This window comes from Pelodiscus sinensis, chromosome 1 (assembly GCF_052426305.1).
Source record: "Pelodiscus sinensis isolate ZL-2025 chromosome 1, ASM5242630v1, whole genome shotgun sequence".
NCBI lineage: Eukaryota > Metazoa > Chordata > Testudines > Trionychidae > Pelodiscus > Pelodiscus sinensis.
This window is the reverse complement of record NC_143052.1, coordinates 130,003,341-130,026,567: the sequence shown is the minus strand read 5'-3', so window position 1 is coordinate 130,026,567 and position 23,227 is coordinate 130,003,341. Positions and strand designations below refer to the sequence as shown.

Here is a 23,227-nt window from a genome sequence, read left to right as displayed (position 1 = left end):
AGTACCTGTGAACTTAGGTTGAAAGACAGTTTCTACCTGATCTGTCCCTTTATTCACAGAAAAAATAATGTTTGTTTCAGTATAATCACATAGCTGATAGAGCAATGTAGTAAAGTTGCTCTATAGTCTTTATGAACTTTTCCAGATAGGGTTAATCTTAGATTAGGATCATAATTTACTTTAAGAATTTCATGTTAAAGGGTAGATTTTCAAAAGTGCTAGCATCTTCCATTGGTCTCAGAGATATGTTCTCTTTGAGGGCAACTGGGGCATGAGGATGTTTAAAAATCTGGGAGCTTTATTTAGGTTAGGGATGTCAATGTGTAGTTGACTATATGATTAACTGATAAAACTTATTGGTTAATTTTGTCGATTACACGGATTCCCCCCCTTTGCTACCTCTGTATCAGAGGCAGCAAGGGGCAGAAAGCAGGAGTTGGTTGGTGGGGGGGGGGGGGGAGAGAAGGGGAGAGGAGGCAGCTTCGTGGCAGGCCTCCTCCTCATCCCCCGCAGCCTCTATCCACAGGAAGCTTTGTCTTGTCTGGGAGCTGGTTTTTAAACTTCCTTCTTAGAGGTTGCATGCCACAGATAGAGGCTGCCTCATGGTGGCCTCCCCTCCTCCTCCTCCTCTCCACTGCTGCCTCTGATAGAGGGGGGCCCCCCATACTCTTACAAACTGTTAGATGCAGCAAAGGGGCAGCATGTAGTTGACAAGGTTAACCAATGTTGGAGTAGAGTGTCAGGGGGCTCTGAGAGTGGGGTCAGAGCGCACTAGTTGTCAGCCGCACCCCTGGGGACTATCGAATAGTTGTGTAACCGATAAGAATTCATGCGGTTATACAACTATTCAGTTATCTGATATATAACATTCCTTATGTAGGTACCTAAATGGGAGCTGGGCTCTCTTGAAATTTGTAGCTTAGGTGGTAGGTACTTGCCAAGCACTTTTTTGAAATATGTATTTAGACCATTCTGAAGACTTTTTTTGAGGAGGGCACGGGGCGCATCATTGGAACCTTGGAATTCTGTTTTAATTACTCTGTGATATGTTAAATAACTTGGACTAATTCTGGCTCTGTTGTTGACTGAGTTATAATTAATGATGCAATTGTGAAAGTTTTTAATGGCTATTTGGTGTATATTTTTAAAAACTCCATTATTCTGAGAGCACTAGAAGGTCAAGGTATATTGTGAAAATATTAGGATTTCAACTGAAAACGTCATTATAAAAGTCTCTCACAATGTGTGAACTTCGGTTTCCTCATTTTAATTAGGTGCTAATAAATATCTATCTGACTCAAATGGAGGCAAGTAATAGAGCAGTTATGATTTGACATCAGAGAACCTGTTGCAAAATATAAGGAAACAAGATTTTTATTTAATGTGATGTTGGAACATAAAAGTGACCAACCATTAAATAAATCAACTTATTTTTCTATCAAATTGAAGAGTAGCATTTTTAAAAGACAGCTTATTGTTAAATTGGCTAGTGTGAAAGTACTAGAAACTGCAACATCCTTTAACCAAAAAGCCACTGATCCAGTATTGGTTCATACTTCACAGTACTGTCCTATTGTTATGCTATTAACACTGACCTGAAAAGCAGGAGTATTGTATGTTGTTCAATTGTTGACTCCATTAGTTGGAGTCCCCAACAAGTTATGCAGCCAGTAACTCCTTTCCAGTCAACAAAAGACTTGGAAATGAAGCTGGCTGGTCATTGTGCATATTACAAATCCAGATTCCAAAGAAACTGAACCCGTCCCTAAAGCCCTAATCTTTGGTCAGTAATGTGTCTCCAGAACTTATGGGAAGTGGAGTTCCATAACTCCCTTTTAGAATGTCTGATTTACTTTACAAGTCCTCTTAAGTAAATGCAGTTTGCCAAAATGAGTGTGAGCTGTGCCCACAATTGATTGGCTAGTGGAAATGTATGTCAATTTCTATTCGGTTCTGATTCATCCACTTCTAAGCAGAAGGTAGGTAGTGACACCAAGCAAAGAAGGAATGACAAAAGAGAGATACTAAAAATTGATAACTTTCAGAACAGAACACTGTGTAAAGGGGTGTTTGGAAGTCAGCTACATTGTTTCTTATATATGAAGTAGAATCATAGAATCCTAGGTCTGGAAGAGACTTCAGGAGGTTATCAAGTCCAGTCCCCTTCCCAAAGCAGGACCAACCCTAACTGAATCATCCCAGGCAGGGCTTTGTCAAGCCGAGACTCAAAAACCTCTAGGGATGGAGACTCCTCTCTAGGTAACCCATTCTAGTGCTTCACCACCCTCCTAGTGAATAGTTTTCCCTAATATCCAAAGGAGACCTCCCCCACGCCTTGTTCTTCTTCAAGTGGTTGCTTATGTCCATTTGAAGTAGGTGTGCGCACCGCGTGCACCACGTCTTCCGGAGCGTTTTCCCTAGCGGTACCTGTAGCGCCGACAGGGCGCCCTCTGGAGTGGTGCCGCCATAGCGGGGCATAAGTACCCCTGCCGGCGCTGCCCCACCTTAGTTCCTTCTTACCGCAGCGACGGTTGTTGGAGTGTCTCCATATCTCCCAGTCTACTTAGTTAGTTAATGGTTCCCGTTCTCTCATTCGTTTGTAAATAGTTCTCACAGTTAGATAGTTAGGTTCTTTGCTTTGTTCCTTCCCCCTTGTGGGTAAGGAATGCCAGGGCCGCAAGGCTTCAAGATGTGCGCTGACTGCGGGAAGTTTATGCCCGGGGCGACCCACACGACAGCTGTCTTAAGTGCTTGGGTGAGACTCATCTGGCTATTACCTGTAAAATCTACAAGTCCTTTAAGCCCCATACCAGAAAAGAAAGGGTTTCCCGCCTGAAACTTCTCCTCATGGAGACAGTGCTTCAGCCGGTGCCGCCGGAACAGCCTGCGGTGCGCAGCGCACCGGCTTCCACACGGGAGGCCCCTCACCGGCACCGCACGTCGGCATCAAGTTCTCAGCACCGATTGCACTCTCCTCCGACTAAGAGAGTGAAGAAATCCTGGGGAAGGTCCCCTTCGAAGACAATGTCGGTTGGGCACCGCACTGTGGGCTCTCAGGTGCGTGTATCGTCCCCTCCGCACCGTCGGCGCCGAGGAAGCCTAGGTAGTCCTGGTCGCCTACCTCCACACCGCCCGTCCATGCCAGATACGTTCGAGGCGGCGCAGGACCTTATTAGCCTCACGACCTCCCCTCCATCCTCGGTTGTCTCGGAAGGGTCAAGGTCACCATCGTCGGAGGCTCGGCTGGCTTCGGCTTCGCCCCAGCATGGCCCAGGTCGGCATGCTAAAGTGGCTTATGCGTCGGGACCACCCCATGCGGGGTCAGTACCGATCGCTACTTCGGCACCCTTCTCGTCGCTGAGCTGTCTCACTCAGGGAGTTTCCAGCCATGCGCGAACTGAGCTGCAGTTGAGCTCCTTACCAGCTCCCCGCCTGGCGGTGCCGGTACCGTATCTGAGTAGCCATGTGGCTTCCACTCAGACCTTTCTCTCCTCCATGGAGGTCACCCAGGAGCCGGCGTCTGTCTCTGTGCCTTCATCTGCACCGGCATCGACGCAGTGGTCTTGTCAGGCACCGGCCCTGGGTACCCCAGTGCCACAACCGCTGGCCGCTACTCAGCTGGCACCGGGCCTGGGCACCCCGGTGCCGCAGCCTTGGGCAGCGTCTCAACCGGCACCGAGCCTGAGCACCTCGGTGCCGCAGCTGCTGGCGACTCAGCCAGCACCGGGCCTGGGTACCCCGGTGCCGCAGCTGCTGGCAACTCAGCCGGCACCGGGCCTGGGTCCCCCGGTGCCGCAACCGTCAGCGAGCCTTCCGACACAGGGCATGGGTCCCCCGGCCCCACAGATAGTGCGGCCACGACGTACTCATGCGGGTAAGCCCGAGTCAATGGCAAGGTTTGCCCCGCTTTCTTCATTGGCTCCACCCTGGCCGGAGTCCGATTATTCCTCGGACTTGGATGCTTCCTCCATCCGTTCGGGTTCCTCGAGGACATCCTCAACCCATAGGTCCAGGTCCAGACATAGGAGGGACCACACTCCACAAACGTGGCCTCCGCACCCACAGTGGCCTTTCTGGACCCCCTGGGCCTACCATCAGTGGCAAGGTCAGCTGCCTCCTTCTCTGGGGTCGGGGACTTCAGGGCACCGTTCCTGACCATCGGCGTGCCTGTCCCGAGCCCCTCCCTCCCCTCTCCGGGCACCTCAACCCGATCCAGCGGCACCGCAACCGCCGGCACCGGAGGTGGACCCATTGGGAGCGCAAGCTACTCAGACGGCTCCGCAGTTGGCGACAACTGTTCCTGTGCCACTTCAGGAGTCGTCATCGTCGTCGTCCCCAGACGAGGCACTAGCAGACCCCGCACCGAGTCTGCCGTCAATGGATGCCCGCACGCACCAGGACCTCCTCCGCTGCATGGCTGCCAACTTGGCCGTTCCGGTGGAACGTGTCATTGAGGACACGGATCCAATGGTGTACATCCTCACGGAAGATGCGCCTGCGCAATTGGCCTTACCGCTTAACAAAACGGTATCAAAGATTACCAACGCCCTGCGGCAAATGCCGGCAACCTTGACCCCTACCTTAAAAGGGGTCGAGAGGCGTTATTACACCCCAAACTCGGGGCATGATTACCTGTACTCACAACCCACCCCCGGGTCCTTGGTCGTGCAGGCCGCGGCCCAAAAGGAAAGACTCCCTCAGCTGGGTCCTTCTCCAAAGGCTAGGGAGCCTAAGCGGCTGGACCTGTTGGGCTGTAAGGTTTACGCCACGGGGGCGTTACAACTCTGCATCGCAAACCAGCAGGCGATGCTGAGTAGGTATGCCTTTAACGCCTGGCAGGCCGTCGAAAAGTTCCGAGACAGACTCCCTGTGGAGGACCTCCAGGACTTCGCGGCTGTTGCCTCAGAGGGCTCTGGACACTGCTCTCCAGGCGGCTCTGGACAGTCTGGACAGGCGGCCCGCACAATGGCGACTGGTGTCGTTATGCGTCGGGGGGCATGGCTCCACGTCTCAGGACTTCCTTCGGATGTGCAGCATACAATTCAGGACTTGCCCTTTGAGGGCAAAACTCTGTTCTCAGAGCACACCGACTCTAGGCTCCATACCCTGAAGGACACTAGGTCCACCCTAAAGTCCTTGGGCATCCACACGCCGGCCCCGCAGCGGCGACAGCTGCACTATAGGCAGCAGGGAAGGGCGCAGCCCCAGTTCCCCCATGGGGATTACTGGAGGCGCCATTCCCAGGCCTCCAGTGGAGGTTCCGGGGCGGCCGCGCACCCTCAGGGGGCTAGGGGTCGACGTCGTCGCCCCAGGACCGATACCCAGCGTGGAGCTCCTCACGGTCCTTCCCATCAGGGCAAGCCTCAGTTTTGACGCCTCGTTCGAGAGTCCCGTACCAATCTCCTGCCCTGGCCCCCTGTTTGGGGCCAGGCTATCCCTTTTTGCCCATGCTTGGGCCTTAATAACTTCAGATGCCTGGGTTCTGAACATTGTAAGTGGAGGCTACTCTATCCCTTTCCTAGGCCCGCCACCCTCAAATCCCCCTTCACCATCTCTAGTAAGGGACTCTCCTCACGAACACATCCTCTGTCAGGAGGTGTCTGCACTCCTCGAAAAAGGAGCGATAGAGGAGGTTCCTCCGCAGCTGCGAGGAAGGGGTTTTTACTCCCGTTATTTTGTTGTCCCCAAACTGAAGGAGGGGGTCCGCCCCATCTTGGACCTCCGAGATGTAAACAAGGTGGTAGTAAAACACAAGTTCAGAATGGTGACCTTGGCATTGGTCATCCCAGTGCTACAATTAGGAGACTGGTACGCGACTCTCGACCTCAAGGACGCGTACTTCCACGTGGCAATCAGACCCAGCCACAGGAGGTTCCTCAGGTTTATGGTGGGCCAATACCATTTTCAGTTTACGGTGCTCCCTTTTGGTTTATGTACGGCACCGAGGGTATTCACGAAATGCATGGCAGTTGTTGCTGCATATCTCCGCAAACAAGGGGTGCACGTTTTTCCATACCTCGACGACTGGCTGATCCGAGATCACTCGTACGGGCAGGTAGACGCTCATGTGGCACTCACAAGAGCCCTTTTCCTAAGGTTAGGACCCCGATAAATGTCGAGAAGTCATCCCTGACTCCCTCACAACAGATAGAATTTGTGGGAGCCCTCCTCGATTCTAGGGTGGCAAAGGCGTTCCTGCCCAAGAGCAGGTTCCTCTCCATAGTGGAGCTGATCTCGGGTCTAACCCGGTACCCTATAACGACCCCTTGGGTCTGCTCCAGGCTCCTAGGCCATATGGTGGCGTGTACGTACATGGTCCACCATGCCAGGTTGCGGATGAGACACATGCAGGCGTGGTTGGCGAAGGCCTTCAGCCAGTCCAGGGGTCTTTGGGACTCGATAATTACGGTGCCCAAAGAAATTCTGGACTCCCTCCTATGATGGACCCAGGAACCTGTGGTATGCAGTGGGGTCCCTTTCAATACCCCTCCCCCCTGCCTGACGCTGGTCACCGATGCGTCCGACCTGGGCTGGGGAGCTCACCTGGGGCGACACAGAACTCAAGGCCTTTGGTCCCCCTCCGAGCGAGCCCTACACATAAACGTCCGGGAATTGCGGGCGGTGAGGCGAGCCTGCGAAGCCTTCCTGCCAAGGCTCGCCCACCGCTCGATCCTGGTTCATATGGACAACACAGTGACGGTCTTTTACCTCCACAAGCAGGGTGAGGCGCGATCACCTCCCCTCTGCAAAGAGGCCCTGCAACTTTGGCATTTGTGTGTCACGCACTGTATCACACCTCAAGCGGGATACCTCCCGGGGTGCAAAAACCTGCTAGCGGACACGCTGAGCAGATCCTTTGGAGCCCACGAGTGGACCCTCAAGGATTCTGCTCTCCGCCAGGTTTTCCGCAGGTGGGGTTATCCCCGCCTAGACCTGTTCGCCTCGGCAAGCAATGCCAAGTGCAGGAACTACTGTTCCCTGCTGGGACTGGGGAAATATTCCCTGGGGGATGCCCTGACGACCGTGTGGCCGGAGGGCATTCTCTATGCCTTTCCCCCGTTTCCCCTAATTTCCAGGGTATTGACCAGGGCAAGGACATTTAGGTCCTTGATCATTCTCATAGCCCCCAGGTGGCCCAGACAGTTCTGGTTCCCCATCCTGGTGGACATGCTTGTCCAGGACCCAATAGCACTCCCTCCAGTCCGGGATCTGCTAACTCAACCCTGGGGTGAGGGGATCATGGTTCACCCGGATCTCCGGTCTCTCCACCTAACGGCATGGTTTATCCGTGGTTGAACCAACCTGAAAGGGAATGTTCCCAAGAGGTTCAGATGGTTCTCCTCAGTAGCAGGAAACCCTCTACTAGACAGTCGTACACTGCCAAATGGTGGCGCTTCTTGTCTTGGGCGTCCCGAAGAGGAGTACACTCGTCCTCGTCTCCTATTCCAACTATTCTTGACTACCTTTTCCAGCTTCGGTCTAGTGGCCTATCTTTCTCTTCTATCAAAGTCCATGTGGCATTTCTCTCCGCCTTCCATGTCGGAATGACAGGAGTCTCCCTTTTTTCTAACCCGGTGGTTAAACGGTTTCTTACTGGCCTGGAAAAGCTGTACCCCTTGGTGAGGGCCCCGCTTCCCGCCTGGGACCTTAACGTGGTCCTCCACAGGCTTATGCTACCTCCCTTTGAACCGCTGGCCACGTGTTCCCTGCAGCACCTTTCATTGAAGGTTGCTTTCATTGTGGCTATTACGTCAGCTCGAAGGGTGTCGGAACTAAGGGCGTTAACTGAAGACCCGCCCAACCTTGTTTTTTCCAATAACAATGTAAGGCTACGGCCTCATCCAGCCTTCCTCCCGAAGGTGGTATCACCATTCCACCTGTCCCAGGCGATTTATCTCCTGGTGTTTTTCCCAAAACCCCACGCCTCCTCTAAGAAGCAGGTTCTGCACTCCCTGGATGCCAAGCAGGCGCTGGCGTTCTACATTGATAGGACCAGGCTGTTCCGTAAATCACAACAGTTGTTTATTGCATTCGGGGACAGGGTCAAAGGGTCGCCTATTTCCACGCAAAGGCTATCAAGATGGGTGGTGCAGTGCATCACAGAATGCTATCACCTGGCTGGTAAAAGCCCACCCAGGGTGAAGGCACACTCCACCAGGGCGCAGGCGTCCTCGGTGGCCTTTGGTGCCCAGGTACCAATCACAGAAATTTGCAGGGCAGCCACCTGGTCTTCCCTTCACACGTTTACAACACACTATGCGCTACCTCAGCAGGCCAGGGAGGATGCAAGGGTGGGCTCTGCAGTCCTCGAATCTGTGATGTAAATATGTGAATATGTTTCTGGTTGTCTTTGTTCTTAAATGGTACCTTATCAGTGTTGAATTGTTCAAATAAATCAGTTTATTGTTCACCTCACTTCATGACTCTGGTGGTATGACTGCTCCAACCCCTCCTCCGTGGGGTTAGCTTGGTAGTCACCTACTTCGAATGAACATGAGCAACCACTCGAAGAAGAAAAGAACGGTTACTTGTTACTTGTTACTTGTTACTTGTTACTTGTTACTTGTTACTTGTTATTCAAGATGTGTTGCTCATGTCCATTCGACTCCCACCCTATCTCCCCTTTGTCGGAGTGTCCGGCAAGAAGGAACTGAGGTGGGGCAACGCCGGCAGGGGTACTTATGCCCCGCCATGGCGGTGCCACTCCAGAGGGCGCCCTGCCGGCGCTACGGGTACCGCTAGGGAAAATGCTCCGGAAGACGCGGTGCACGTGGTACGCACACCTACTTCGAATGGACATGAGCAACACATCTCGAAGAACAACAGTTACAGGTAAGTAACCGTTCTTTTCTGCCATCTGCCATTACTGAGAATGGCATCTCTCCATCCTCTCTGGAACCTTCCTTCAAGAAGTTGTAGGCTGCTATCAAATGCCCTTCACTTTTCTCTTCTGTAGACTAAATAAGCCCAAATCCCTCAGCCTCTCAAATAGGTCATGTGCTCTAGTCCCCTAATTTTGGTTGCCCTCCGCTGGATCCTCTCCAATGCGTCCACATCCTTTCTATAGTGGGAGGCCCAGAACTGGATGCAATACTCCAGATGTAGTCTCACTAGTGTTGAATAAAGGGGAATAATCACTACTCTAGATTTGCTGGCAGTGCTCCTCCTAATGCACCCTAATATGCCATTATTCTTCTTGGCTACAAGGGCATACTGTTGAATCATATCCTGCTTCTCATCCACTGTAATCCCCAGGTTCTTTCCTGTTGAACTGCTACTTAACCAGTCGGTCCCCAGCATGTGACAATGCTTGGGATTCTTCCGTCCCTAGTGCAGGTGTTGTAGAACAGCTGCTTTTTAAAAAAAAAGCAATAAATTACTCAGTTTGAATCTGGTGAGGCCAGATTCATGGATGGTTGATTTCAACATAGCAGAAACCTGAGCATGTCTTCTCCAAAGTTTATATGACATTTTGGGCATGGCTACGGACCACATAGAAGGGGAAACTGGGGTGAGAAGAGATGTCATAGCTATGTGGAAGCCCAATAGATGTAACTCTTAATGACCCTGCTTGCAATAAACATTAAAACAATCTAGTGTAATAAACTATCATAAAAAGAACTCTGGTATTTAACCACTTTGTAATAATTAACATTTTAATACTGTAGCTATTCTTTTAATAGTTGAAAATAATAGTAAAGCTGGAAGAGATGATTGGCTCAGGAGCTTGGTAGTAGATCACAAACCTTTTTAATTCTATATATGTGTCAAGGTTGGAAGTGACTTGAATTATTTATCAGTAGTTTGGCAGGTCTGAAATGAGTTGGTAATCTCAGTATGGCTCTGTGCAATACTTTGAAAAGATAAAGCACTATAAAAGTGCCCAAGGAGCAGTTATTAGTGGATCTAAATACCCCTCACAGCTGGCATTTGTTGGCATTCTGGCAACAATAGATTGGCCGATAGAAAGTGAATTGCCCTTTGTTGCTAATGTGCTTTTCCATGGATAAACAGAAGGCTTTAGTGAGCAATGCTATAAATATAATACCTTTTCATAAATGCCATAGTACTTAACATTCAAAACAAGAGTACTTTTAATTAAATGTGAACATGTGTTTTCTTCCTTGTCCTCTACTAGGCGAGCAGTGGTTGAAGGATCCCTTCCACATCCTTTTGCTTTGACTTTGTTTGGGGACATGTTGTACTGGACTGACTGGAACACTCATTCTATCTTGGCCTGCAACAAGTCCTCTGGGGAGGACCTGCATGAAATACATTCCAACATTTTCTCTCCCATGGATATCCATGTTTTCAGCCAACAGAGGCAGCCAAATGGTAAGAATCCTTGTTTTTTGTTTTTTGTCCTCCTTCTTCCCTAATTGCAGTATGGAACTGATCTGTAGATGTCTTTTTGGGGATAGGAAAAATTGTGAGGGAGCCGGTTGACTCCATTTGCTTTAAGATGCAACAGTTTTCTAAGCAAGGGATTTGAGAAGCTACCCAAAGGGACACTGAATATTCTTTACATTGGTTTTTTAACATGAATAAAACATCTCACTCCTGCTCCTCCTCTTGCCTGCCATAGGGATACTGAACAGCATTGCATTTTATGTATTTTTGTAAGGGAGCCATGTGCTGAAGGTTTAAACAATAGGGGACTTTTATTTTTTCCTCTCTTGAGCATTACCTGAAAAGTCTTTTCTTGAATGGAAGCTGTTGTTAATGTGGCTAATGGTGTTAAACAAGCTCAGTTCTGTGCAATAGCCACCATCTTAACCTTTTAGTGACTTTATCTTTCTTGCATGTTGTATTTGTGTACATGCTGCTGCTTGTTTTGGCGGTGAGCAGTTTGTGAGACTGATAAGAGCACAGAGGAAACAAGAATGCTGTGTAGAACCAAATGCCACATTTCCAAGAGAGGAAATATGCAATGTCTGTGAAATTGGGTACAATCATTACCTACTCTTAATGCTTGGAATTAACTTTTGCTTGTTCTGTGTTTATTATTTCCTCCTTTATCCACTTTCCTACCATTGACTCTTACAACTCAAAAGCCTCATGCCTCCTGACATGCAAGATATGGCCATTTGTTATCAAAGACATTAATCTGTGTTATTTATATTCAACAGCTACAAACCCATGTGGAAGTAATAATGGTGGCTGCTCCCACTTGTGTTTGATGTCTCCTATCCAGCCTTCTTATCGGTGTGCTTGTCCCACTGGTGTGAAACTCCTTGAGAATGGAAAGACCTGCAAAGAAGGTAGGCTTTGTTTCTGAACAGTTATTTTGGAAGAAACTTCATGTAGTTTCTGCAAAAAAGGACTTGTCCATTTCATTTGATGATACATAATGAAGAGGCTTGGGGGTTGGAAGTATTGTGGGAAATAGTATGATGGAATGACTTACACTTTTCCCATACAGATGTAAACTATAGGGAATGTTTCCCCAAGACCTGCATAGGCCTGGAAAACTTCTAATTTCTCTTGGACTTTCTCTTAGGCTTATCTCTCTCCTTTTTTAAAGAGAAAGTATGATTTCATGGCTAAAGAATAGGTAGTGGAGAAAGAAGATTTGGAGTCTAGTCCCACCTCCACCACGGATTGACAGTGTGGCATTGGGCAAGTATTTTGAACCTCGATTGTCTCATCTCTCAAAAAGGTGGTAACAGCTACCTTACATGTTGCTTCTTAGGACAGGTGTAGGCTTGAAGCGCCGGATAGGCACAGCTGCACCACTGTAGCACTTACAGTGAACAGGCTTCTATGCTGGTGAAAGAGCTTCTCCCATCTGTGTAGTTAATCCATCTCCATGAAGATGGCACCTATTCTGACAGGAGAAGTTCTCCCACCAACATAGCCCTTGTACACATAAAGTTATGTTGGCATAACTCTCTTGTTCAGGAGCATAGATTTTTCACACTACTGAGCAACATAAATACACCAATATGTCTGTGGTTTATGCCTGGCCTCTATGAATTAATATCTATATAACACTTCTGGTATTATTGTACGTTAACTATTTACACCCCTTCTTGGATAGTGAGATCCATATAATGCTGCTACTTATCCTTTCCCATGCATACCTAATGTCATTGATTGAAACTTTCAAACTTGTATGCCTGAAGTTTAGGTACTAAACTAAAAGTGGCATTACTTCTAGAAGTGTTGAGCCCCCAGAAGTCTAGCTAACTTGTTTGGGAATTGTTGCTGCTAAACACCCCTTCCTGAAAATTCTGTTTACTAAATATAGATTCAGGTGCCTAACTTTAGGTACTCAAGTTTGAAAATCTAAATAATTTTTAACATTGGATTGGATTGCTATAATAATGCTGATGTCAAACAAATGAAGACTAAGTATCGGGATCAAATTAACTTTTGTAAAACACGGCCTTTTTAAATTCAGACTCTCTCCTCACTGCTGAAAAGGTGGTGGTGGTGGTGGGGACATAATATAAAATACATTAATAAATAACATTTTCAAATTATTCTATTTAAATGAATTCTACCTATATTATTTTGACACACTTTTATATTTCAATTTAAAACATTTTCTAGGACTTGTCAGATGCTCGTCAGTGCTGCTTCTTATCTCACCCTACTGCACTCCTTCTGATTGTTTTAACATAGGTAGATCTGTCCGTGAGAACTCTATTAAAATAAATTGCCTCTTGTACACAGAAGAGCAAAAAAAGCATAAAGATTATAAAGCAGCCTTGCAAAAATTGTCATGAGGAATCACCAGCCGATGTACAAAATATACTTTCCCACCCATGCTATAGAGAACAAGCTAATGATGTTTTTATTGCCTGTCAAAATAAATTGAGGCAAGTGGATGAAGAGAATTTATTTTCATAAATAAAAATCTCATATAAAGACTTAAACTCTGATATCTGATTTTGGTATTCACAGCCATAAATTTATCAGCTTATTTTTTTGCCTGGTTCATAATGAGTCAATTTTCTCTTCATGAGAACATGAGACCCTAAACTGTAAATGTGCTCTTGTTCAGATGGCCAGTATAAACACAGAAGAGCTCTATATATATCAGTGGTTTTATTTACAAAGAAAATTACCAGTAATACGTAGAGTATGTGCAGCAGACACTATTGGATTATCATGTTGATATCAAGTTGGGCTCCCCTCTACATTACCCCCTGCACCCCAGTTCTCTGCCTGTGGCACACAACAGTTTAGCCTCCTGAGGTCTGTAATGCTTTGTTCTAATTCTGGTTTTTGTTTTGGTGCAGTGGTGGGTGGGTAGTATTTAGTGGCCTCTGATATACAGGAGATATTCTTAAACTCTATGGCTGTGTCTAGACTACATGGCTCCATCGACGGAGCCATGTAGATGAGGGTTGTAGGCAAAGGGAAATGAAGCGGCGATTTAAATAATCGCTGCTTCATTTAAATTTACATGGCTGCCGCGCTGAGCCGACAAACAGCTGATCAGCTGTTTGTCGGCTCAGCATGCTAGTCTGGATGCTCCCCTGCCGACATCAAAGCCCTTTGTCGGCAGCCCTGTTATTCCTTGTGGGATGAGGTTTACCGGGGCTGCCGACAAAGGACTTCGATGTTGGCAGGGGAGCGTCCAGACTAGCGCGCTGAGCTGACAAACAGCTGATCAGCTGTTTGTCGGCTCAGCGCGGCAGCCATGTAAATTTAAATGAAGCGGCGATTATTTAAATCGCCGCTTCATTTCCCTTTGCCCAATAAACAAATCTACATGGCTCCGTCCATGTAGTGTAGACGTACCCAACCCTATTAAGAGGTGAAATGGAAAAATCTATTTCCTTAGTCAGTATGTGCTAAACAGGATAAGAGTAGACTGTGCAAAACAAAGAAAAAAGGTAAACACCTTGAGCTTTGTTTCACATTCTGTGATATCCCACTGTGGTTAGCTAAGGCCCCAGTGTACATCATTCCGGTAAATTACAGCTGCCAAGAGACTTTTGCTGGGAGGGACAGGATAGGAACAAAAAGGAGTTGGGGGAGGCCTCTGTGTTGGGAATGGTTCAACTTTCAAAGCTGTTATGATTCGCCCATACATTTTGTAAGGGCAAAGTATCTTGGGAAATTGTGCTCTTTCTTTGAGGAGGAGAAGGTGGCAGAGACTTGGGGCTTCTGTGGGTGAGGGAGGAAGAACTTTCCTGAGTCCAGTGTCTGCAGCTCCAGATTGCAGCTGATTCCCTTTGGTAGTTGGGAAATGTCAAAACTGAATTTGGAAGGGGACGGCATAATCCTAATTAAACAGAGAAGGCCAGCAGGATTCCCCAGGCTCTAAGAGGAGTAAATCTATGCCTGCTTATGCGTATACTTCCCTATTAAGACTGTTTACTGATATTAGTGGAATAAACTGATATTCCATTTTTGCTCTGCAGTTGGTCCGCTAAGTGTATGTGTTGTGGAAAGGGTGAAACAACTCAACTAATTAAAAAATCGATTTTTCCCTGTGAGCCAAACCCATTCAATAAATTTCAGTTGTGCTGAAAGAAAAACCAGCAACAAAAAAAAGGCTGAATAATTAAAGTTTCAGCCCAGGTTTTGAAACGTACCATGTTTTTGACTTTGCTGAGGAAAAAAAGATTATTTCTAGTTAGAGTAAAGAGTAGTGAAAACGAGAGAGAAAGACAATGCTTCTTTCTTTCATGGCAATTTTATCTTCCAGCGGAGGTATAGGAAAGAATCATGATAGCTCTGAAACTAAATAATAAATTGTTTCATACTGAAAGGAATACCTCTGAGAAACAGAGATCCTGATTTTTCTGGTATGTTATATTAGCATGCCGGCCAGAATGGGAAAGATTTGGAGGGTGAGTATTGTGTGTATGTTTGCAGTGGTTTGGCATTGACAGATGATCCTTGCAGCCAAAGGTGAGGGTGGCTGACCCTTTCAGAGCAGTTTCCATGACAACTAGCATTTTTGAATAGTCTTAGTTTATAGAAAAATGTTTCTTCTAGTGTTTTTTTTAAATAGCACTTTAGTGGAACTTCATTTTTTCTAACTAATCAGAACAATACCTTATCTTTTTTCCCCCTTTCCTGTTTTGGGTAGATTCCATAAACTTCTCTCCAGAGTATTTCAGGAAGTGTTGAGGTATGAGCTGGCATAAAGTTAGTTATTCTTCTCATGACTAATAATACTGACTGGTCAGTCACTTTTAATTTCCACTCCCCTTTCAAAAGAAAACAGTTATCTAATTGGGACTTGGTTTTACTTCCAATGCTAATGCTCTTCCAATATCTGGGTGAAAGTTCAAAAATCCCCATCATTCAGTTCCTCAATCTGTATGTCCAAGGCTGAGCTATTTTGACCATGCACTTTCTACTGCCAATATACTTTACCGATGCTGTCATTGTACTACTGAAAATATAGCTTTCTGTTCTGTAAAAGCACTTTGGGGTGATTTTCAGTATGACATGCACCATATGAAGTCAATTCCGTTAACTCGGTGACTAAATTTATGCTTTAGGCAAGTAGTTGGATTTTTTTGGGTAAAATTTGAGTTTGTTTTAGAGGCCTATTGCATTCTCGTCTATCTTGGGAAGATCTCCCACGTTTTTTTTCCGAGTGATTGCTTATGTCCATTCTATGTAATTGTGTGCATCTAGATATTCCTTTCCCTTTCTCTCTTTAAATAAGAGAGACACATTTGCCGTTAATTTCTGGTTACTTCTCTTTTTCCTCTGCAAATTCAAGACTGGTAACATTTAGATGAGAAGTCTTGCTGGGGTTCCATCTCTTCTCTCCTCCTGTGGTTGCAGGGGCAGGCTGATGGTGACTTGTACAACAACGGGTGAAATAAAAATCGAGGGAAAGATTTTTAGAAGTATACAGTTTAATTAAATATGTAATAATTACATTGAGAACTGGGGATGTAATAGTGCAGTCGATTAACCAATAAAAAAAAACCTTACAAGTTAATTCTATAGACTACATGCATTTCCCTGCCTCCCCCGCCCCTGCCAGTACATTTTTTAGCAGACTGCTCAGCAGCCCAGGTCAGTGCTGGCTTGTGCCAGGTCTGGGACCTACCTCCACTGCAGCTCTATTTAAAGTGTAGTAAGAGCCAGGTGGACAGGCAGCCCGGCTCAGTTCCAGCTCACGCTGAGTCTGGGAGCTCAGACCCTCCCCTCTGCCACTCCCTGCAGACAGGGGCTGCTGCCACCCCACGCTGCTGCCTCTGTATCAGAGGCAGCAGCGCAGGATGACAGGCGGCCAGTCTGTCAGGGGGCTGGTTTTTAAACTAGTTCCCCTTGTGGACCAGCTCCCGCCTGGCACCCTGCGCTTCTGCCTTTGATGCAGAGGCAGCAGCACAGAGTGGCACGGGGCTTCTCGGGAGTAAGACCAGAGCGTGCTGGCTGCTGGCCTCACCCCCGGGGACTATAGATAGTCGAGTAACCAATAAGATTTCATGAGGTTAATTGACTGTTCAATTAACTGATATTTAACATCCCTATTGAGAATATACTCATTATTTATGCTTGACAAGGCACAGAGAGACAATTAGATTTGTGTTAGGCCTGTGTCTTATTTGTGTAGTCCTGGACTGATACCAAAAAACCACTCTTAGCCTAAGGGACCAGCAATGGTTTTAAAGTAAAATAATTTACAGATCACTGGGGCAAGAAGCAGATGTTTAGTTTACACCATTGTGAAGCTGGAATTCATTGTAAAGCTTGGCAGGTCATGACACACTGGACTTTAAAGTTATGTCATTGCAAGTATCAACTTGCTTCTTCCCATTCTTTTCCAGATTCTCTCTTCCTTCCCTTCTCCCCTGCATGTGTTTAAATTAGACATAATTTTTAGCTGTGACTTTCTAGAGAAATGTTAGGAGTAGTAGAACTAATACACTACACGACATATAAGCTCGTGAAGCCAGCTTTTAAACTGCTGCTTAAAAATAGGCTACAGTTTTCAAACATGGGTGCCCTGGAGTAAGGATTTTGTGTCCATGTTTAGATACCCAAATAAGTGGCCTGACTTGTCAAAGCCCACAGGTAAGTGAAAAACATGGAGACCTGGGAGATGGCTCTGAAATGGGAGGGAGCATGGGCAGAATAGCAGAGCCAAAGGAGGAAGAAGGCAGAACTGGGGGACAAAATCATCTTAGATGCCTGTATACAAATGCAAGAAGTATGGGGAATAAGCAGCAAGAACTTGAAGTGCTAATAAACACAACTGTGACACAATTGGTGTTACAGAGACTTGGTGGGATAATACACACGATTGGTATAGAAGGGTACAGCTTGCTCAGGAAAGATAGGAAGGGGAAGAGGGAGGGGGTGTTGTCTTGTATATTAAAAATGTACACACTTGGACTGAGGTGGAGATGTATACACGAGACAGACTTGTTGAGTCTCTGGGTTGGGTTAAAATGGGTAAAAAAACAAGGGTGATGTCATGCTGCAGACCCAGGCAGAATAGGTGGATGAGGCTTTTTTTAAACAACTGACAAAATCAGCCAGAGTTCTTGGACTGCATTGGAGACATTTTTTTTATTTCAGAAGATTGAGAGAGCTACTAGGGGGAAGCTGTTCTTGATTTGATTTTAACAAATAGGGAAGAACTGGTTGACAATTTGAAAGTTGAAGGTAGCTTGGGTGAAAGTGATCATGAAATCATGATTCTAATTAATGGTAGAAGGGAGAACAGCAAAATAGAGAGATTGGATTTCAGGAATGCAGATTTTAGTAAACTCAGAGAGTTGTTAGGTAAGGTTCCATGGAAAGCAAGATTAAAGGGAAAAACAACTGAAGAGAGTTGGCAGGTTTTTAAAGGGACTTTATTAAGGCCCCAAAAGCAGACTTCCACTGCGTAGGAAAGATTGCAGGAGACTACCTTGGATCAACCAGGAGATCTTATGTGATCTAAAAATTAAAAAGGAGTCATATAAAAAGTGGAAACTGTCATATTACAAAGGGTGTATATAAGCAAACAACATAGGTATGCAGGGGCAAGATTAGAAAGGCAAAAGCACAAAATGAGCTCAATATAGCTAGAGACATAAAGCGTCACAAGAAGATGTTCTACAGATATATTAGAAGCAAGAGGAAGACCAAGGACAGGGTAGACCTGCTCATTGAAGAGGGAGAAATAATAACAAGAAACTTGGAAATGACAGAGGTGCTTAATGATTTCTTTGTTTCTTTTTTCACCAAGAAGTTTGAGGGTGAGAGGATGCTTAACATAGTGAATGCTAGTGGAAATGGGGAAGATTTAGAAGTTCAAATAAAAAAAAAAAAGCATGTTGAAAATACTTAGAAAATTTAGATGACTTCAAGTCACCAGGGCCTGATGAAATGCATCCTAAAATATTCAAGGAGCTGATAGAGGAGGTATCTGTCTTTAGCTATCCTCTTTGAAAAATCATTGAAGTCGGGAGAGATTCCAGAAGACTGGAAAAGGGCAAATATAGTGCCCATCCATAAGTAGGGAAATAAGAACAACCCAGGAAACCACAGCCCAGTCAGTTTAACTTCTGTGCCAGGCAAGATAATGGAGCAAGTAATTAAGGAATTCATCTGCAAATATCTGGAAGATAAGATGTTAGGTAACAGCCAGCATGGATTTGTAAAGAACAAATCATGTCAAGCCAAACTGATAGCTTTCTTTGATAGGATATCAAGGGTTGCAGATAAGGGAGAAGCAGTGGATGTGATATTCCTAGACTTTAGTAAGGCATTTGGTACAGTCTCACATGATCTTCTTATTAATAAACTAGGGAAATGCAACCTAGATGGGGTTACTATAAGGTGGGTGCATAACTGGCTGGATAACTGTTCTCAGAGAGTAGTTATTAATGGTTCACAATTGTGCTGGAAGGCCATACAAAGTGGGGTTCCGGAAGAGTCTGTTTTGGGGCCAGTTCTGTTCAATATCTTCATCAATGATTTAGATGATGTCATAGAGAGTACGGTTATTAAGTTTGCAGATGATACCTAGTCGGTAGGGGTTGCAAGAGCTTTGGAGGATAGGGTCATAATTCAAAATGATCTAAGCAAACTGGAGAAATAGTCTGAGGTAAATAGGATCAAGTTTAATAAGGACAAATGCAAAGTTCTTCACTTAGGAAGGAACAATGAGTCTCTCACATTCAGAATAGGAAATGACTGTCTCGAAAGGAGTACTTCAGAAAGGGATTTAGGGGTCATAGTGGGCCACAAACTAAATGAGTCAACAAACAGTACAACACTGTTGCAAAAAAAGCAAACATGATTCTGGGATGCATTAACACGAATGTTGTGCGCAAGATACGAAAAGTCATTCCTTTGCCCTACTCTGTGCTGATTAGGTCTCAATTGGAGTATTGTGTCCTGTTTTGAACACCACATTTCAAGAAAGATGTGCAGAAATTGGAGAAGGTCCAGAGAGGAGCAACAAAAATGTTTAAAGGTCTAGAAAACATGAGCTATGAGGGAAGACTGAAAGAACTGGGCTTCATCAGTTCAGAAAAAAGATGACAGAGAGGGAACATGATAGTGGTATTCAAGTATCTAAAAGGTTTTTATAAGGAGAAGGGAAAAAAATTGTTATCCTGGGCTTAAATTGAAGCAAGGGAGGTTTAGTTTGGACATGAGGAAAAACTTCCTACCTGTCAGGTTGGTTAAACAGTGGAATAAATTGCCTAGGGCGACTGTGGAATCTCCATCACTGGAGATATTTAAGAGCTGACATCTATCATGGATGATCTAGATGAGGGCTACTCAACTTTGGAAGTCCCGGGGACAACAATGATACTCACAGCACATGCTGAGGTCCGCAACTTAAGCGTGGTTGCATATACATACAAATATATATGCAAATAGCTTCTCTCACACTGACAGGCATGAATACAAAGATTAACCCACACTACACAACATGCAGACCCCATTTAAGTCAGATCTGCTGATGTTAATACAATACAGTATTTACCCGATGTCCACCCATATGACAGTACTTTTAATGAGCAATGACAGTCCAGGAATTTTACCTATTATAAATGCATATCAACAGAAGTCCATTACATTGACTCACCATTGTGAAGCATGTTCCCAGTGGAGGCCATGTTGAAAGGATCTCACCTGCACGCCGCATGTTGAGCACCACGTAAACCCAAACAGGCTGTGGACCACGTGTTGAGTAGCCCTGATCTAGATGGTACTTGGTCCTGCCATGAGGGCAAAGGACTGGACTGGATGACCTTTCAAGGTCCCTTCCAGTTCTAGTATTCTGTGATTCAAAAAATACTCAGCCAGTCTCCAGTGAGTTCCCACTAACATCTGACTTTAGGCATCTATATTTTTTTAAAATGTTAGTCTTGGTCTTCAACTTTAATCATGTATCTATTGGCTGCTAAAATTGTCATAAATTGTGAGAGAGATCAGCAAGATGATAATCAGAGGATCTGACTTTAAAAAATCTGACTGTTTAGTTTATGGCATAATGTCAGTTTTTTTGGCATATTGTTAAACGTTAACATTTAAAGGCTTTAAAGTCCAATGGTGGTACAGGTTGCACCTCCCAACCCTGGAATTCTCTGGATGTTCCGGGATCAAAGAACTCTAGTGGCAGGAAGGTAATCCAGGAGGGGCCAGGCTGAAGCAGCGGGATGGGTAGGGGCTGGGAATAGCAGCAGCCTGCAGCAGCGAGGCTGGAGCTGGCTGCAGTCCCTGATAGCCTGCCGCACTGGGACCGGGACGGGGCAGCCCCTGGCAGTGCAGGATTGGGCCACTGACAGCCCACAGCAACGCAGATTGGGACCAGATCCTTGGGCAGCCTATGAAAGCATGGCCGGAGCCTGTGGGCTGCCATGGGGCAGAAGCCTGAGCCTGAGACTTCAGCAGCCCACGGCCACAGGATAGGGATGGGGCTGATAGCAGCTCCAGAATCCCACGTCAGTGTGAGGCCAGAGCCCTGGACAGCCTGTGGAAGTGGGGCTAGAGCCAGAGGGCTGCCACAGGGCTGGGACTGGAGCCTGTGACAGCCCATGGCAGTGTGGACTGCTGGGAGTATGGCAGGCAGTCCAGCTGGGGCAGCAGCAGTGGGGCCAGCTACTCAGGAGGCAGATTTCCTCCTGTCCTTCCCCCCGCCCCGTCTCCCCAGGTGACTTGAAACCTTGTACACAGAACAAGCATGCACAAACTTGAAAACATCTTTCCTCCATTTTTTGCCTTTTTAGTAGGCATACGTGATACAGTGTTTCCTGTATTGTTCATTGGTGGAGCATTTTGGTTTTGGGTTCAATCTTGTACGGAAACTAAACAAAACCACACATTTTAGGTTAAAACACACACATTTTAGGTTAAACTTTGTTACTGTGTGGTCACAGGACAAAAGTTACAAGCCACTAATCTGGGTGGTTTGTTTTGAAAACCCATAGTGTACTGCAGCTGGATTGGGGAAGGAGGGAGAATGGTTCACAAAATACTGAAGTTTTTGTTTCCTTCAACCTCATGTCTTAAGCAGTCTGGTTTGTTCCTTGATGATGATCAAGATGGTGGTGCATGGCCGATGGTTATCCCAGGGGATTTTCAAACTAGGGGTCGCAACCCAGTACTGGGTCATGGAATGTCATGGACTAGGTCTCCCTGCTGCAGAGGGATCAGGTGACCAGTGGAGGTGCTAAGGCAGCTACTTGCCTACAGACTGCACTGAACCCCAGAAGCAGCTGGCAGCAGGCTTGGTTCCTAGATGTGTGGAGGGTTAAAGCACACAGAGGTTGGGAATCTGCTTCTGGCTTCCTTTGGTGCCAGGAGAAGCAGGAAGCTGCCTTAGTTTGCAAACCCCTGGATTATCATGTATATATTTCAGCCTCAGAGATTCACTACTGAGGACAAGGAGAGCCTGCTGAGCTCATCTGAAGTGATAGCTATTCAACGTAAACATCTGATGAGGTGCTGCTCTGCTAATTTAATCCCATTTCCTAACAGAATGACTTTCAAAGGCGAGATCTGGCGAGTTATAACTTGTCCACTTATAGAGATGTGGACAATCACTTTAAAGCAGGTTTTTAACTTTTTATTGTTTGATTGCCCATGTTTTGGGGCTGGGGTTAGTTGTGTTTGATGAGTGGAATGTTTGCTATTCTCCTAGATAAAGACCATGAAATTCCTAGCTCAAAGATCTGGCGTACCACACAGGTTAACTGTGATAGTGAATGAGGTCTCAAAGTGGGCCTGGGCAAAATATGACCGGATCCGGCCCACAAGAGCCTCAGCTTACTTCCTGTCTGCCCAGCCACTTCTCGGCACTCAGTGAAGCCGAGGCCCATGTGCTTCTGTGAATGTTGAAAGCCCGGGGAAAGAGGCAGAGGTTTCTCACACTGCTCCTGCCCCCAGTAGTTCCCATTGGCCAGTTTCCAGCAAGTAGCAGCTGCCTATTTGCAGGACAGACAGAATGTGAAGTTCCTCTTCCCCTCCGTGGTTCCCCCCCAACCCCCACCAAGCTCACCGTGTTTGCAGCACATGGCCTCTGTAGCTGCAGTGAGCAGTACAGGGGCATGGAAGGCAGGGATCCTGGCTAAGGAACTTGCTGGGCTGCTGGCTGGGAGCCAGCCAAAGCCTACTTCTGGTACCTCAGCCCCTTCCTTCCCTAACTCTTTGACCCTCCTTCTGTACCCCTACTCTGTGTAACCCAAGCCTTGCACCCCTGCTCCAACCCCTATACATCTTCCTAGAAACTACAACCCCTCCCACACCCTGCATTCTCTCTTGCACTCCTGCCCCAGGTTACGACTTCCTCCCGGACCGTGTACTCCAGGGGCGGGCAAGACGCGTCTGTGGGCCAGACGCAGCCCTCCAAGCCTTTGATCCACTGCCCCCAGGCCAATCGACACCTGGGGTTGGGGAAGCATGCAAAGTATCCCCCCCCCCCCACCAGGGGCGTGAGGAACCAGAGGGAACCACCAATTATGCAAAAGAGCTGGCAGATGTCTCTAGGTGATGCACACCCCTGGCAGGTCAGGGGTGGGAGGCAAAGACTTCACATGCCTCCCCCACCCCCAGGCCAATCAGGGTCTGTGGGTGGGAAGCACATGAAGTCTCCTGGGCCCGCCACCTTCTGCCTTAGGCCACGCCTCCTTCTGAAGTGGCCTGTGACCACTTATGAAATTCATGAAGTGGCTCCCTTCAAAAATTATTGCCCACTCCTCTCTTAAAGACACAGGTCCTAGAGACATGTTAAATGGTAGAGTGACACATCTGCAATGCTTCAGCTGCCTTGCATTTCACACTATTTGGGGGGGGG

The 23,227-nt window shown here is 46.6% G+C and overlaps 1 protein-coding gene across 2 annotated transcripts in view; it reads left to right on the top strand.

Moving 5' to 3' along the window:
* Positions 1 to 23,227, top strand: part of LRP6 (LDL receptor related protein 6) — a 200,777-nt gene that overhangs the window by 95,283 nt on the left and 82,267 nt on the right. For both annotated transcript variants that reach the window (XM_075901099.2, XM_075901104.2), the window contains 2 exons: positions 10,139 to 10,335; positions 11,130 to 11,261. In XM_075901099.2, coding sequence (XP_075757214.1) covers positions 10,139 to 10,335; positions 11,130 to 11,261 — 329 coding nt within the window. The remainder of the gene's footprint in view (positions 1 to 10,138; positions 10,336 to 11,129; positions 11,262 to 23,227) is intronic.